At 41.1% G+C, this 18,083-nt stretch overlaps 1 protein-coding gene across 1 annotated transcript in view; it reads right to left on the reverse strand.

Annotated features, from left to right (window-relative positions):
• The window catches only part of FRAS1 (Fraser extracellular matrix complex subunit 1), a 438,553-nt gene that overhangs the window by 240,829 nt on the left and 179,641 nt on the right, over positions 1–18,083 (reverse strand). The window contains exons 7-10 of the mRNA XM_084880389.1: positions 8,535–8,618; positions 6,796–6,897; positions 6,090–6,281; positions 302–391 (exon numbers count right to left, since the gene is read on the reverse strand). Of these exons, the coding sequence (XP_084736515.1) occupies positions 302–391; positions 6,090–6,281; positions 6,796–6,897; positions 8,535–8,618 (468 nt within the window). The remainder of the gene's footprint in view (positions 1–301; positions 392–6,089; positions 6,282–6,795; positions 6,898–8,534; positions 8,619–18,083) is intronic.

Consider the following 18,083-nt stretch of genomic DNA (forward strand, 5'->3'; position numbering starts at 1 on the left):
ACTTCCCCGACCACCTTATGTAAAAGAGCACCTGCCTCCATCCCAGATACTCCCTAGCCCCATTAAGCTGCTTTATACTCCAGGCAGAACTTTGTCCTCTATCCCCACACTACAACATAAGCTCCATGAGAGTATGGACTGCACCTACTGTGTCTGCATCTTCATCCCCAGTACCTGTCACACAGTAGGTCCATAATTAATTTGTTGAACAAATGAATAGGTGAAAGAAATGAGAAGGTAATACCCCCTCATTAAATTAATTTTGAATTATTAATTCTTAATGGCCTTTAGTTATACTCACAAATTCTGCGTTTTCTTCATAAACACAATAGCCACTCTTTGAAATGCATTCAGGACAGCATTTTCCATCTAAGTGAATTAATTCTTCACCCTATAGAAATAAGGGTTGCAGAGAGACTTATCAAATTAACATCCCCGGGTAGCAGTGCTAAATTTCGAAGCAGCTGTATTCCCTGACTGGAATGAAAGACGTTGAGCGTTCTCCTTTGCCTTGGCCCAGGACTCATCGAATCTCTCCCCCAACTCCCCTCTTTCTCCCTCCTCACCCCCCCCATAACACACACCGCACCCCCACATTGTCTTCCTACAGAAAGTCTGCTCAGTTACAGTCACTAGTCATCCCCAAAACCTTTTTCTTTCTAGTTCTGGTGATACTTGTGCACAGAACCCTCCATAATTTCCTACCCCGGATCAGGAGCTCATGAGAATAACAAGCATGGCCAAGGTTAATGTTACAGTCTTAGAAAGCAATGAGCTTCAGAAAAGGATCAAGCGTTCTTTGATATATAAGCTTTGAACTTGTGGTTCAGTTTCATTTATGGTGCTCAAGTCAAACCAATGTTTTCCCTTGAAAACAAAACCAGACATGTCCATTGTGCACAGATGTAGTCTCAGGCATAAGTTAAACATAGAACAATGGCTATTCAGTATTTTGAAACTGTTATCTAACTTGCATAATTAATATTTTTTTAATTATGAGGAAGGAAAGAAATGCCACACTAGGAAAGTAGAAGTTTGACTTTCAAATTGTTATTATTTTAACTTCCCATTATCAGCAACTTCAAAATTTGTTTTTAATTATAAAATAATAATAAATGCTTACTATAAAAATTAAATAATTCTGAATTTTGTAATTTAGAAAGTACAATTCCACTGGAGCTCTATCTCCCAGGGAATCTCCTGTTAAAAATACAATCTCCGTTTATAATTTTTGTATGCATACACTAATATTGAATATCTATGAGCTAAAAAGTAGTCTTGAAAGCACTTTTCACTTTAAAAAGATATGTCTATTTTCTAAAAAATGGTGATGTCTCTAAATGAAGACATTATTTAATTTGGGAACTATATTATATCTAAAGTGCAGAGACCATGTTAGGCAAAAAATTAAATCATGCAAGATAGCTTAAACAGAATAATCACAATGATATTTTATGTTTAAAACACTGTGAATAAAAAATATATATTTAAAAATAGCATTGGTTGCCAAAACCGGTTTGGCTCAGTGGTAGAGCGTCGGTCTGCAGACTGAAGGGTCTCATGTTCGATTCCAGTCAAGGGCATGTACATTGGTTGCGGGCACATCCCCGATAGGGGGTATGCAAGAGGCAGCTGGTCAATGTTTCTCTTTCATTGACGTTTCTAGCTCTCTATCCCTCTCTCCTCCTCTCTGTAAAAGATCAATAAAATATATATATATATATATTTTTAAAATAGCATTGGTTGCTTTGAATTGTAGCATTATGAATAGATTTTAAAGTCTCTTCCACTTTTCTTGCCTTTAATTTCCTAAGATGAAAATGTATCATTTTAAAAAAGGAAAACATAAACTTTTAAAAGAAAGAAACAAATAAAAAGCACACGTATGAACTTTTTAGTGTCTAAGAAGTTATGTCAATAGGAAGAGAGTTCTGTATAGATGGCTGCCTATCAAAATCCAATGACAACCAGAGGCTAATGGGTGCTACAGAGAGGAGACTATTTACATATAAATTGTTTTGCAGAAATCTGACAAATGAGCTAGTAGTGAAGGCATAACCCAGAAACACAGTGAAATTTGATTTGAAAGTGTAAAAAGGAGTTTATAGGCATGTAATCTAGGTTGCTTAAAACAATGTTTTAAAACAAGACAGAGTATGTGTATTTCTATTAAAGACAAAACGCATGACATTCTTGAGTGCCTACCACATCACAGAGACAACACTGAAGATGGAGCCTGCATCACCCCAACAAAGCAAAGGGGGGAGTCTTCCTTTCTCCTGTGAATAACAACAAGCCCTGCTCCGGGGCAGCAAGGGTTCTGTTTGGGTGAGGTGGTTCGTTCTCAATGGATTTGTTTTTTATAGAAGAAGCCTGAATGCCCCAAGCTGTGTCAGTTCACTGCGGTGGGGAACTCACTCCAATTAGCTTTTGACTTTTGCTTTGAGGAAAAATTGCTTTGTGAAACAAAACTAATTCTTTTTCTTTTGAGAAGATTCTGCTGCATAGGCCAGATTAAATCTGCTCACCCCTCCCCACTGAATCACACCTGTATCCACCCATCAGGCAAAAGGCTCCGCGCACCTGCCCGCTGGCAAAGGAAACACTCTTCGGAGAGGTTTGCCTCTCCTGGAGAAGGGGGAGGAACCTCACCTTTATAGCATGCCTACCCTCTCCCATGCACTTTGCTACAATCACCCATCAAGTCCCCATAAGTTTATGTCTCATATACAGGGTGGGGCAAAGAAGGCTTATAGTAGTTCACATGAAAAATAACATAAAAATGATTAATACACATAATACAGTAATAAACTCTGTTTCACGTATTTACAACCATACACCTACTTTGCCCACCCCTGTATGAATGAATGCTAGGTCCCTTTAAAAAAAAAAAAAAAAGGTATTTGACTTTTTTTATCTGAATTCATCTTTAAAGATAACACAAAATATAAGAAAATGAAAATCATTATATTGTGCTATTCTATTGTTGATTTATTTATGTTTCTATGTCTAGGAATTTGGTTTACTATACCAAAGACAAGTTCTCCTTTGTTTGTTTTTTGTTAATCCTCACTGGAAGATATTTTTTCCATTGATTTTTAGAGAGAATGGGAAGGAGGGAGAGAGAAACATCAATGTGAGAGAGACACATCAATTGGTTGCCTCCTTCACGTGCCCCCACTGGAGCCAGGGATCAAACCTGCAACCCAGGTATATTCCCTTGGCCAGGAATCAAACCTGAGACCCTCAGTGTGTGGGCCAATGCTCTGACCACCGAGCAACACCTGTCAGGGCACCACGTTCTCCTTTTTAAAGAAAAATTGTGTGCTGATTTCAATGCTCTTCAGAAGACTGCTGTTGATAACCAGTGAGATAATCATTACAATTGTGAAGCTGCACAATTGTCTTCCTCATATTTGTGGATATGCAAACACTTAGACTTCATCCACCCTTGGTATCCAAGATTAGAAATCTAATGACCTTGATATTCTAGAAAAGGCAGCAAGTAGGTGAGAATTGAATAAAAATACCAGTAGCATATTTTCACTGCTCCCTTGAGCAGACATAATCATTTTCTCCAGGTGTTCCTAATGCGTTTAATTCTTACTTCCATAATTGTTGGTGTCACCACCTATTATAATTTCTGTCTATGTATCTGACTTCCCCAAAGGTTAGGAACTCTTAGATCAATGTGTCTTGTTCATCTTTCTATATGCAACTAAACAGAGGTTGGGAATTTAGTACATCCAGGCTTTTCCAAGGTCATTAATCATACTAACCAAGGTTAACATGCCCAGGTTTACACAAGGCCATCAACCAAGGTCATTATTTACAGATGTATGGCATAGAAAGAACGCTAAGGAATATTCTCTGTAAGATTCAAATTTAGTTAAAATTTCACTTCTTTTTAAAATTACATTTTTATTTATTTCAGAGAGAAGGCAAGAGGGAGAAAGAGATAGAAACATCAATGATGAGAAATAATCATTGACGGGCTGCCTCCTGCATGCACCCTACTGGGGATCAAGCCCACAACCCAGGCATATACCCGGAATCAAACCATGACCTCCTGGTTCATAGGCCGATGCTCAACTACTGAGCCACTCCGGTCAGGCAAATTTCACTTCTGATAGAGTTTCCAATGTAGAACCCTGCACCTTAAATGAAATTTAGGAACATAAAAGTAATGTGGAAAAAAGCAATTTAGTTGATTAACCACCTGAAGAAATAGAAGAGAAGATGGGGTGGGAGGTGAAGGTGGAAAGAGGTGAGGCAGTGCTATTGAAGGCTATCGAGGCCCTCTCCACTTTCTGCCGCAGTTGCTCCTCATTTTCCCTAAAAACAGAGAAACCCGGCTTATGCTGCCATATGTAGGTGTCACAGGAAGCACTTGGAAACTCACCGACATTGTAGTAGGTCAAATGATTTTCTCTGAGAGCAACTCCTTGTTCAGACAAAATAGACAGCGGAAGGACTCACCCTACCAGGATCATCTCTTCCATGTTTTCCATAAACCCAAAGATCTGAGACAAGTTAAAAGCTTGGGAAATAACCCAGCATCCTCTGGGCAGACTGCCGAGGCCAGGAAGCCCTGCCTCAGCCTGAGAGAGGGAGAAAGACAAGGGCCCTGATTAGGGTTTTTCTCATCTTCATCCAACCATTCGGATGCCCTGACATAATCAAAGAGAAGAAATGAAAAGGTGTTGGCGGGGGAAGTAAACCTGCAAGAAGCAAGACCCTTTTTACTTAAACACGTCTCAGGTCTGCCAGGACTCCGACGTAGGAGGCAAATGAAAAATAACCCTGTCAAGACAGGCTTGTTTGAGAGGTTGTTCCTCCTTAGGCTCAGTGTGAGGAGGAGCTGAGATGTGGAGAGGACGAATTAGAAAGAAAAATGGCTTTACAGACACCCAGTGTCTCTGATCCCCCGAGTTTCCCTCTTCTATTCAAGTTCACAGTCCCGCGGGGAACTGGTGGGGCGAAGGGAGCGGTAGGGGAGAAAGACACAACTTTAAAAGCAATTTGTTTTTCAGTGGGTAAAAATTGAGTTCAAAGAGAAAGAAAGAAAAAAGCAATTTCCCTACAATATACTCTAGTGCAAACAGAGGCTACTTTGTGAGAGGCTTCTAGAAATTCAGCAGACAGAGAAGTTAAAAGAGGGTCAAGGGAGTTAATTACTCCCCCCACCCCACCCCCATCTCCCCACTTAGAACAAAAACATAAAAACATTTTATTCTCTTTCCTGGGCACCAGGAGCAGCCCTCCTCCCTGCATAAACGCTGCCTGTGGGGCCTGCAGCAGAGGCTGAGCCTGGAGCCCCCGAGGGCCTCTGTCCCCCAGCTGGGCAGGCGCCAGCAATGGGGTTCAGCGCTCTGGCTGAGAGGCTCATGTCTGATAGATCCTCCCTTCCTCCAGTTGATGGACAGACTTAAACCCCACCTGTGGCCAGACATTCCTGAGCACTGAACCACCAATCAGCACCTGCCTAATACCCTAAGCTCCCATTCCTAAGTCCCTAGGTCCCTAATCACCAATCAGCATGTGCTGAGTGCCCTAAGCCCCATCCCCTCTCTTTCCTCCCCTTAAAGGTGCTTGTATCCCAGCCCTCCCTCTCTCTCTCTCTCTTTCTCTCTCTCTCTCTCTCTCTCTCTCTCTCTCTCTCTCTCTCTCTCTCTCTTTCTCTCTCTCTCTCTCTCTCTCTCTCTCTCTCTCCCTCTCTCTGCAGCTGGCAGGGTTACTCTTCTCTTCAATAAAGCCTGTGTCCTGGCATCCCTGTCTTCGGCCCACTCTATTTCATCTATTAAAGTCTAATCGTGTCCTTCCCTTCCGGTGTCTGTCCCAGGCCTTCCTGTTGACCAGATGCCCTGAGTGATGAAGCACTGAAGGCTCCAGGGGATTGTCCGGAGCCTGTCTGAGCAAACAGGGGCGTTTCTTTCAACCACAGCATCCCTGTGCTGGAAGCAGTCCACCTGGTGGCCTGGTGGGCCCCTCCGCTGCCAAGAAGTAGGGACCCGGGGAGGGATAACCCCCCCCCCAATCCTATGGGAGAGCGCTCCCACAGTCCAGGGGGAAATGCCCTTGCTTCTCACCTGGGCACACTCCACCCTGGCACACGCTCCCGTGTGGCAGGTGACGCGGCCGCGGTCACACACACAGAACTCACAGGCTGAGCTCTTCCACATCTCATCCTGGTACCGCACCCTCCCGTGGTGGGAGCAGCTGCTGGCAGAAGACACACATTCCTCACAGCACTCCCCCAGGCGCTGAGCCCTTCTCTGACCCTGAGGAGACAGTGAGAAGGGGAGTGAAGAAGGGTTCTTAGGAGACATCCCAGCCAGTGGGACAGGAGGCCATAAGGCACCACCCCACTCTCTTCTTCTCTCCCTTCCCCACTCCCCCCGCCTCTCACCCAGCTGGGCAAGGCTCCCTCCCCTCAGCCCTCCTTCCTAGAAGCAGACCTTCCAGGTCTTTATCTAATATACTAAACATTATAAACTTATGATTGCCTAGAACACATGTGTCAAACACAAGGCCCGCGGGCCAAATCCAGCCCGCGAGGCCTTGCAATGTGGCCCGCACCGCGCTGTCATCACTGCACTCCGCTGTCAGTTTATGACATTGTCAGTTTATGACTGTTCAGTAAACCATTCGGCCCGCGATTTAGGCTGGATTTTAGATTTTGGCCCCTTCTCTGATTGAGTTCGACACCCCTAGCCTAGAAGGACACACTGGACTAAGAAACCCATCTCTGAAGTGGCCCAGAATGAAACTTCACGCCACACGCTCTCTCAGTACCTTTTCACATCTCAGAGGGGGGCAGGCTTGCGTGTGGCACCGGACCTCACCCCGGTCACACAGGCACGTGGTGCAGGCGTTTTCGCTCCACTGTTCACCATGCTGAGTGAAGAAGGGGAAGGAGAAAGGGGAAAATCCAATGTCTCACATATCAGGTAGAAACACAGGCGCGTAAGACGAATGATTTTTTTTATTTCAGTTTTTAATGGAGCCACACTGAATGCACTCATGAGAAATGATGCCATTTGGGTAGCAACAGCCTCTCAGAACAAAGTCAGTAAGTGTCCAGAGGGAACTCTGGATTAACTGTCATTCCACTCTCTTCACCCCACCGATGTGTGGAGGGCCTGCCCCATGCCAGGCACACAGAGGTCGCAAAGAAAGAGCTTGTTTGTTGGCTAGACCATGGTCATTCGTTAGTTCTTCTTTGCCAGGCAACCCAACTCTCTCTGCCACATATTTATTTTCCCAGCTTCCCCTGTGGCAGGGCACAGCATTGTCCCAATCCTAACGGAGGGGACCGAGGGGAAGTTTGCTAGAGAGGCAGAGGTCAAAAGGGAAACTCGTCTCCCCATGTTGAAAAGGACACTCTTTTGTCCCACCAGCCTTTAGTGGTGGTTATGTGAGGATAAGCTGCCTGAGTTGAGGCCACCCTGGGGTCTGGAGGAGACAGGACAGAGGGCAAATGCTACATGCTGGGCATGGCAGGGTGGGGAGATCGAAAGAGCTTAGATCCTTGACGACATCACTGAGACCCAAACTGAGCAACCCTGGAATTGCCCTACCTTTGAACTTTCTGTTAGACAAGATAATAAATGTCTTCACTTTAGCTACTTTAGAGTAGTGTTTCTGTTCCTTGCAGCCAAAAATCTCATAACAGACACAGAGGCTATCTCTTCCATGAGAAATTAATCTAGCATATATACGGCTACTGTACTGGGCAGCACAGATCTAGTGCACACAAAAATCCTTTCCCCGATAGTTATTTGCTTTCAGATTTAATGTGATCCACCTGTAATTTGTGACACTCCACCCCTTTCCACCCCAGATTCTCTACTGAGAGTCATAATCCCAATTTCTATTTAGTCTTCCTTACAGTAGTTGACAAGCAAGAGAAGTACTTGGGTTCATTCTTAATAAGTTTTTTGCTTTTGAATAATGAAACCTTCTTTTGGCTCAGTTGGGCACTCCTGAGACAGAATATTCATTGATTTATTCCCTTTGTTGGACTGGTCTGTACTTGATGCCTACTATCTATTAAGCGGCTATCCAGGCTGCCCAATAGTACTTTGAAGTTTAGATGATCCACTACCACCAAACTCCTGCCTCCCTTCCTGCTCTCACCTACCACCTCCAGGACTCCAGCTAAGTGTAAGGTAAGGGGGCATTATCTCTAAATATCAGTACATCAAATCCAACCAAAGCAGACAACCTAAGTATAAAGTGATATAACCAATGACAGCCCTTTTTTCTCTTCAAGATGTATGAACAGTAAGTTCACCAAGGTTCATGAGCTGGAGGCTGCTTGCCAGCACATTCCTTTTATTTCTAATCTCCTCCCGTTTAATTTTTTTCATAAAGGCCTTCCATGTACAGAAGAAAAAAGATGCTCATGTACTGAGTTACTAATCCTGGCAAAGAGTCAGACATGAGGGCAGGAGGTTCAGTGGTTGGAAGGACGGAGGGCAGATGTGTGAAAATGTATGTCGAACACCTGCATGGGGCACAGCAGAGGTTACCTGGTATACTTGGCCAGCAGCAGAGCAGGATCCGGAAGAGCACTGGGGGCAGCATTTTCTAGGAACTCGAACCACAGTTTCATCCTGAATACCCAAAAAGGATAATCCATCAAAAGGAAGCATTAATAAGAACCATATAAGTAGGAAATTTTTATTCCTAGCCAACTGAAGCATGTTCCTCAAGCATCCACAAACAGCAATTCCTCACATTTGAGGAATTTGGTATCTATTAGTAACCCAGTGCTTTGATAAAAATTAGCAACTCCAAGGTCAGTGTGACTATTAAGAAGGTTGCACATCCATTAAGTCCCAGCCTCTTTTAAAAACAAACAAAAGCACAAATGATAACCATAACAATAATAATAGTACTTAGTGTTTGCCAGGCATTGTTTTAAGTGCTTGCCATGGACCTCTGAAATAGATGCTCTTATTGCTGCTTTACAAACAAGAAAAGAAGACACAGAGAGGTCATGTGACTCACCCTCGGTCATACAGCTGACCTGGGAGTAGTAAATGGTCAGTAGTGGAAACTTAGAACACTAACCATATCAACACCTAGCAGCATTCACAGCCCTGCTGAGTTGCCTTTAAATTCAAAGAGAAGGTATCCCTCATAGACTACTTCACTACTTTTTCGCATCTTTATGTGAACCCATACACCTACATATGTGCATTAGGGAGGTCCTTAACATGAAAAAAAAAATTAATGCTAGCTCTAGATATCTGGGACTATGTCAACACTTTGTACCTCTAACACCCTACATCAACCCCAGAATATGAGACCATTCTGTCTCTGCTGCCCTAAGAATTTTCACAGCAACCGTGTCTCCTCCTGAATGCCCCAAAGCCAGCTTCTCACTCTGACTTATCACTACAGTCTTTTTAAAAAATATATATATATATATATATATACATATTATTGATTTTTTACAGAGAAGAAGAGAGAGGGATAGAGTTAGAAACATTGATGAGAGAGAGTCATCGATCAGCTGCTTCTTGCACACCCCCTATTGGGGATGTGCCCGCATCCAAGGTACCGTACATGCCCTTGACCGGAATCGAACCCAAGACCTTTCAGTCCGCAGGCCGATGCTCTATCCACTGAGCCAACCCGGTTTTGGCCATCACTACAGTCTTATTGATGGGCAGGAAGGTAGACCAATTAAAGGCAGGGGAAGGAGGATTCGAACAAACCAAGTTTCAATGACTAGAAAGTGGTAGATCTTGGATAGAGAGTACTTCCTAACAGTTCTCTTCCTTCTCTTATTAGCAGCAGAAAATGAGATTTTATTACCATGGCTACTCTGGTGTTCAGAGTAGGAAAAACAAGGTCAATGTACTAAGGGAAGAGGGGGGCAAAGCTGCCAAATAACCTTAATTTTTCTTGGGAAATTCCAGTCATACTTCTGTAGTTCCTTTACCCCAATTATATACGATGAGTTAGATTAACATGTTACTATATAATGGGATCTATTTCAAACACCTGAATCACTGTAATTAAACTGACAACTGTTTTCTATGCTTTAGGTTATTTTATTTCTTTCAATTCTATGTGCAAAATATTATGACCATTGATGTTTAACAGAGCCTGCAAAAACTGGGTATGGATTGAAATCACTGAGCATTTCTTGACTTCAGAACTCTTTAGTTTAATGACATTGCAGTGAGGAGTAAAATAAAGGTTCATCTGATATCATAGTCTTCAATGTCTTCATTGAAGTAAACAAATGAACTTACACAACGCTAAGTAAACAGGGGACAAATGTCATGATCACAAATCTTGAGGAGAAATTGTGTTAGTATCAATCTATCTTCACCAACCTGGACTAAGCCCAAGTATAGCAGCAGAGTCAGCAGGAGAGTAGGGGAGGGAGGAGTTGCTGATATGGAGGCTGGCACAGGGAAAATCAAGCTTTCTGATTCTTATTGGCAGTACCTAATTATGTAATTTGTTGCCAGAAACAGAAGCTTCCTTCACAAATACAGACCAACTAGGGCAGAAAGGAAAAATATTTCAGGAGAAAATATACCGGGATACCAGAGAACTCTATGATTCAGAGGTGAGATCCAAGCTGGACAACAGCAGAGGCAAGTAGGAAGGTGAGCAGAGAAGTGGGTCAGAGAAATGAGAACGGCTTTTTAACATGCCTTTTGTTTCTATCACACACCTGGATCCTATCATTCTGGCCTTCGTAGATTTGCTCTTCCGAATGTACAGTTTAATATGGGGCCAGAAAACTATGGACCTTAGCCAAATCCAGCCCACCACCTGTTCTATAAGTTCAGTTTCATTGCAACACAATGACATCCATTCATTTACCCTTTATCTGCAGCACATTTTGTGATACAATGGCAGACCTGAGTAGTTGTTCCAACTGTATGGCATTCAAAGCTGAAATTCTTCGCCATCTGCAAAAGTGTGCTAACCCCAGGTCTAATACATTACCCTCAGTTTTCACAGGAGTTCAATGAAAATATATGTGTATATAATTAATATCCTTACAACTTTGGCTCGACTACCATTTAGGATACAATCCATTGTATTCTCTAAATAAAAATACCTAAGATAAAGAAGTGTATAGTGTCATATGCCTAGCAGCTCTTGAAAAAGTATTTTCCCACTATGACACTTCTGAAGATTTAGAAAGAGATGTAACTTCCATCAACAAAAAGTAAAAGAGCCTACCTCCTGACATTGCCAAGAGGAAATCCCATCTAACACAAGGCACTCCGCGGCCTTCCTTTGGTTTGTAAACCTAAATAGGAATAAGAACTATCACGTTTTCCCAACTTTCTGCCTTCCTATATCAAACACAGCATGGCCTTCATCCCTCCGGTGTGTGGATGCTGCTGTGTGAGGCAATCAGGGAACCTCAGGATCTTCCTTTCTACACCTGGTCAGAGCCCCATAAGTATAAAAAAGAGTGAAATTATGTGTGTTTGGGAAGGTGGAGGGAGCGATAAAAAGCAGGGGTGGGGGGGAGGAGGACACCCCACATGTAAAATATACCGTTTCTGAGAGAGATGGAAAGAGCCCTTTGCAACAGTTCAAACTGGGGATTATGGTTTTTGTTTCATGCATTCATGTAAGAGGGTTGGACAGTGGGGTTAGGAAAATATTTGATGTCAGTACAATAGAGCTACACTACATGAAAGTTGGCAGACCCCTGGACCAGGAGGACGTGCACATGTCTTAGCATCTGACTAAGGCTCTAGGAAAGGGAATTAGCCAGGGGCAGGCCTCTTATCCTTGCAGCTTTCAAGCAGTGGGTATGGGTAGATTACTCTTGATCCAGGATGAGTAAACAGAAAGAAAGGAACTTGGGGGGTGGAGGGGAATCTTGAATAAAAAAGTGAAAGGAATAACATTCTAAAGATTCAGAGAAAGAGCAGATTTCTAAACACTATATACGATAAGATCCAAAAGAAAATATTTAAAAGCAGTTTTGCAACTTTAGTGAGACGTAAGAAAATACAGTCTTTATTAAATATAACTGGGAAGCAATAAAAAAAGAATAAGCATTGGGATAAAAAAATTAGATGAACCAACTATAGGAGAAATAAGGAAGAATCAAAAGAAAATTGATGTGAAATCTTCAAATTAAAATCAATACTACAGGTAGTAAATACAAACTCAGGTGGCTCTCTCTATAATGCAGGGGAAAGACACCGAATGAAAAATGATGAGAAAGAATATGACTGATAAGGAGGGGGAAGATAAGGAGGACTCTAAGAATCATAGGTGTTTCTGGAGAAATAGGGATAACTGGAAAGATTATGATTAATCAGAGCTGTAACCAAAGAAAACATTTCAAAAACTAGAATACAGACTGAGAGGGATTCACAGTATTCTAGGTGAAATATGTGAAAACAAATGTCTGGGAAAATGTTTAAATTATAAAGATTTAAAAAAATCCCTTAAGAATCCAACAGAGTGAAACAAGCTAAATAGAATGGAATAGAAAGCCAACAGACCTCCATGGCATTAATTACAGAATTCAATAGAAAGAAGACAAAAGGACTGAGATGGAAAGAGAACATAATCATCCCAAATTTTAGACTTCACCAATTATCTTTCACTCATATAGACAACAAGAAATTGATTCACAAATACTTAGTGTCTCAGAAAACAACATATCTGAAGATGAAGTGTAGCCTACTCAGATTAACCAATTTTGGGAACGAGAAAAAGATAGTATTAAAAACTGGTGGTAACATCATTAGGAACAACTCTGATCAGACCAAAGAGGCAATTTTAATGAATCCACAAAAAATGTGGCTGGGTTAGAGCTCTTTTCATAAGGCATCTGAACAGCTCAGAGCAAGTAATTTTAGTATTTATATTCCTCACTAAGGAAACCACTCCTTATTTATACATAAGACATTTCTCCAGTTTGGCTCAGGGCCGGCTCCCCGTGAGGAGTGTGCGGGACCCCGGTGGAATCCCTGCGAGCGGGCCAGAGCCTTTGTGTGCAGGGGAGGAGCAGCGCCGCCTTCAGCCCCACCCGGGAGCCCCGGTGGGAACTATGCTAATGTGCCTGGCCCAGGGGAACTTTCTGGACGTCTTGCAGGAGGGCTTCAACGAGCTGATGCAAGAACCCCTTAAGAGATAGAGACCGATGCTGTTGAGAGAGAGAGGGCCTAGAGAAAGGAGATATATCAGAAAAAAATTTTTGCGACCAGGAAAGGAGGATCTTCTCTGAGACATGGAAAACCCACAGCAGAGGATACCATCGAGCAGCTGTGACGCCACAATCGGTGCAAACACATGGATTCAAGGGAGATCTTAAGTCACCCACAGAAAGGAGAAGGAATACCACATAACCAGACATCCTGAACAGAGAGACCATGGGAAGACAAAGAAATAGCCCGCACATGAAAGAAAAGCAGGCATCACCAGAAAAGGAAGTAAATAAGTTAGAGGCAAGCAACCTACCAGAGCAAGAATTCAGAGTAATGATCATAGGATGGCTAAAAGGAATGGAAGAGAAATTTGGCGATATGAATAAGAAACAAGAGGAAATGAAGAAGAACCAAGAGGAATTGAAGAAGAACCAAGAGGAAATGAAGATGAACCAAGAAGAAATAAAAAATGACATCGCTACTATGAAGAACTCAATAGAAAGCATCAAGAGTAGATTAGAAGAAGCAGAGGACCGCATTAGTGAGATAGAAGATAAAATGGGGAAAAAATACCCAATTAGAGCAGCTTCTGGAGAAAAGAAAAAAAAAAGAATAAAAAGCTGGAGGAGAGCCTAAGGGAACTTTGGCACAGTACAAAACAAAACAATATTAGAAAAATAGGGGTTCCAGAAGGAAAGGAAACTGAGGAAGAATGGAAAAAGTTTTCAAGAAATAATGAGAGAAAACTTTCCTGAGATAGAGAAGAAAAAACCCACACAAATCCAAGATGCTCGCAGAGTCCCAAGCAAAATGAATCCCAGAAGACTGACGCCAAGGCACATATAATTAAATTGGCAAATACAATGACAAAGTAAGAATCTTAAAAGCAGCCAGAGAGAGACAGAACTTATATAAAAGAACCCCCATCAGACTAGCAACTGATTTCTCAACAGAAACTCATCAGGTAAGAAGAGAATGGGATGAAATATACAAAGTCATGCAAAGGAAGGGTCTGAATCCAAGAATACTGTACCCAGCAAGGCTATCAATCAAAATTTAAGGTGTAATCAGGAGCTTCACAGACAAAAAAAGATTAAAGGAATGTATCTCCACCAAACCAGCAATGCAAGAAATGCTAAAGGGTCTATTGTAAAAATAAAGAAATAGGAAGCAAAGAAGGAATATAGGGGTATAGAATAAAAATGGCATCAAATGAGTACCTATCAATAATATCTTTAAATATAAATGGATTAAATGCTCCAATCAAAAGACATAGGGTAACAGATTGGATAAGAAAACAAGACCCATATATCTGTTGTCTACAAGAAACCCACTTCAGAAAAAAAGGTGCACACAGACTGAGGGTGAAGGGATGGAAAAAGGTTTTCCAGGCGAATGGAAATGAAAAAAAAGCTGGGGTAGCAATACTTATATCTGACAAATTAGATCTCAGAGTGAAGGACATAACAAGAGATAATGAAGGCCACTTCATAATACTAACGGGAGCAATCCAACAAGAAGAAATAGCCCTGGTAAATATTAATATATATGCACCCAATACGGGAGCACCCAAATACATAAAAAAAAAACTGCTGGAGGACATTAAGGGAGAGATTAATAGCAATACAATAATAGTAGGAGATTTTAATACCCCAAGGTCACCCTTGGAAAAATCATCTAAACAAAAAATCAGCAAAGAAATATCAATCCTAAATGACTCACTACACCAGATAGAATTAATCGACATCTTCAGAACATTCCACTCCAAAGCCACAGAATGTACATTCTTCTCAAATGCACATGGGACATTCTCAAAGACAGACCACATTTTGGGACATAGGCAAAGTCTCTTCAAATTCAAGAAGATATAAATCATATCGAGCATCTTCTCAGATCATAGTGGCATAAAACTGGAAATTAACTACAATAAAAATAACCCAAAGAAATCAAACACATGGAGACTAAACAGCATGTTATTAAACAAGGTCTGGGTTACCAGAGAAATCAAGGAAGAAATTAAAAACATCCTGGAAACAAATGACAATGAAAACACAACAATCCAAAATCTATGGGACACAGCAAAAGCAGTTTTGAGAGGGAAGTTCATATCCTTACAAGCCTATTGCAAAAAACTAGAAAAAAGGGTAACAAATGATCTAACTCTACAACTCAAAGAGTTATAAAAAGAGCAACAAGAAAAGCCCAGTGTAAGCAGAAGGAAGGAAATAACAAAAATCAGAGCACAGATAAACGACATAGACACCAAAGAAACAATACATAAGATCAACAAAACCAAGAACTGGTTCTTTGAAAGGATAAACAAGATAGATGAAACTCTAGCCAGGCTAACCAAAAACAAAGAGACAGGTCTCAAATAGACAAAATCAGAAATGAAAGAGGTGAAATAACAACAGACCCCACCGAAATACAACGGATTGTTACAAAATACTACGAACAACTCTATTCCAACAAACTGAACAACCTGGAGGAAATGGACATATTCCTAGAAAAATACAACCTTCCAAAACTCAATCAGGAAGAATCTAAAAATCTCAATAGACCAGTGACTTGGGAAGAAATTGAAACAGTCATCAAAAAGCTTCCAGCAAACAAAAGCCCAAGGCCAGATGGCTTCACAGGAAAGTTTTACCAAACATTCAAGGAAGAACTAAAACCTATCCTCCTCAGACTATTCCTAAAAATCCAAGAGGAAGGAACACTACCAAACTCCTTCTATGAATCCAGCATCACCCTAATACCAAAACCAGATAAAGACAACTCAATGAAAGAGAATTACAGGCCAATATCCCTTATGAACATAGATGCCAAAATCCTCAACAAAATTCTAGCAAATCGGCTCCAGCAGAACATCACAAAGATCATACACCACGACCAAGTAGGATTTATTCCAGGAATGCAAGGATGGTACAATATCCACAAATCAATAAACGTGATAAATCACATAAACAAAATGAAAGATAAAAATCATATAGTCATATCAATTGATGCAGAAAAAGCACTTGATAAAATCCAACACCTTTTCCTGATAAAAACTCTCAACAAGGTGGGAGTACAAGGATCATACCTCAACATAATAAAAGCTATATATGATAAACCCACAGCCAACATCATACTCAATGGGCAAAACTAAAACCATTCCCTCTAAGAACAGGAACAAGACAGGGATGCCCATTCTCACCACTCCTGTTTGACATAGTACTGGAAATACTAGCCATTGCAATTAGACAAGAAGAGGAAATAAAAGGCATTCAAATTGGAAAAGAAGAAGTAAAGTTATCCTTATTTGCAGATGACATGATATTGTACATAAAAAACCCAAAAGACTCCATTAAAAAACTAATTGACTTAATAAATGAATTTGGCAATGTAGCAGGACACAAAATTAAGGCCATGAAATCCATGGCATTTCTATACACCAACAGTGAAATTACAGAAACAGAGACTAAAAAAGCAATTCCATTTACCATCGCACCAAAAAAATTAAGATACCTAGGAATAAATTTAACTAAGGAAGTAAAGGACCTATATGCGGAAAACTACATGACACTGAAAAAAGAGATAGAGGAAGATGTAAACAGATAGAAGAGCATACCATGTTCATGGATTGGTAGAATCAACATCATCAAAATGTCCATACTTCCTAAAGCAATTTATAGGTTCAATGCACTTCCCATTAAAATACCAACAGCATATTTCACTGACCTAGAAAGAACTCTCCAAAAGTTCATTTGGAACAATGAAAGACCTCGAATAGCCATAGCAATCCTGAGAAAGAAGAGTAAAGTAGGAGGGATCTCAATACCAGACTTCAAGCTGTATTACAAAGCCACTGTTTTCAAAACAGCCTGGTACTGGCACAAGTACAGACATATAGATCAATGGAACTGAATCGAGAACCCAGATATCAACCCAAATCACTATGCTCAATTAATATTTGACAAAGGGGGCACGAATATACAATGGAGTCAACACAGTCTCTTCAATAAATGGTGTTGGGAAAATTGGACAGATACATGCAAAAGAATGAAACTAGATCACCAACTTACACCATACACAAAAATAAACTCAAAATGGATACAGGACTTAAACATCAGAAGGGAAACCATAAAAATACTAGAAGCATCCACAGGCAGTAAAATCTCAGACATATGCCAAAAGAACTTCTTCACTGCCCCTAGGGCAATGGAAGCTAAAGAGAAAATAAACAAATGGGACTACATCAAAATAAAAAGCTTTTTTACAGCAAAAGAAACCATCAACAAATCAACAAGAAAGCCCACTGTGTGCGAGAACATTTGCAAATGTTACCACTGATAAAGGTTTAATCTCCAACATCTACAGACAGCTTATACAACTAAATAAAAGGAAGATGAATGATCCAATTAAAAAATGGGCAATGGCCGAGACCGGTTTGGCTCAATGGATAGAGCGTTGGCTTGGGGACTGAAGGGACCCGGGTTCGATTCCGGTCAAGGGCATGTACCTTGGTTGCGGGCATATCCCCAGTAGGGGTGTGCAAGAGACAGCAGATCGATGACTCTCTCTCATCGACATTTCTAACTCTCTATCTCTCTCCCTTCCTCTCTGTACAAAATCAATAAAATATATTTTAAATAAATAAATAAATAAATAAATAAATAAATAAATAAAAAATGGGCAATGGACCTAAATAGAATATTTTCAAAAGAAGACAGAAGGAAGGCCAAAAGGCACATGAAAACATGCTCAAAGTCACCAATTATGCGAAAGATGCTAATCAAAACAACAATGCGGTACCATCTCACACCTGTCAGAATGGCCAACATCAACAAATCAACAAACGACAAGTGTTGGTGAGGTTGCGGAGAAAAAGGAACCCTCGTGCACTGCTGGTGGGAATGTAGACTGGTGCAACCACTGTGGAGA

This window comes from Pipistrellus hanaki, assembly GCF_964339955.1.
Source record: "Pipistrellus hanaki genome assembly, chromosome: 1".
Lineage (NCBI taxonomy): Eukaryota > Metazoa > Chordata > Mammalia > Chiroptera > Vespertilionidae > Pipistrellus > Pipistrellus hanaki.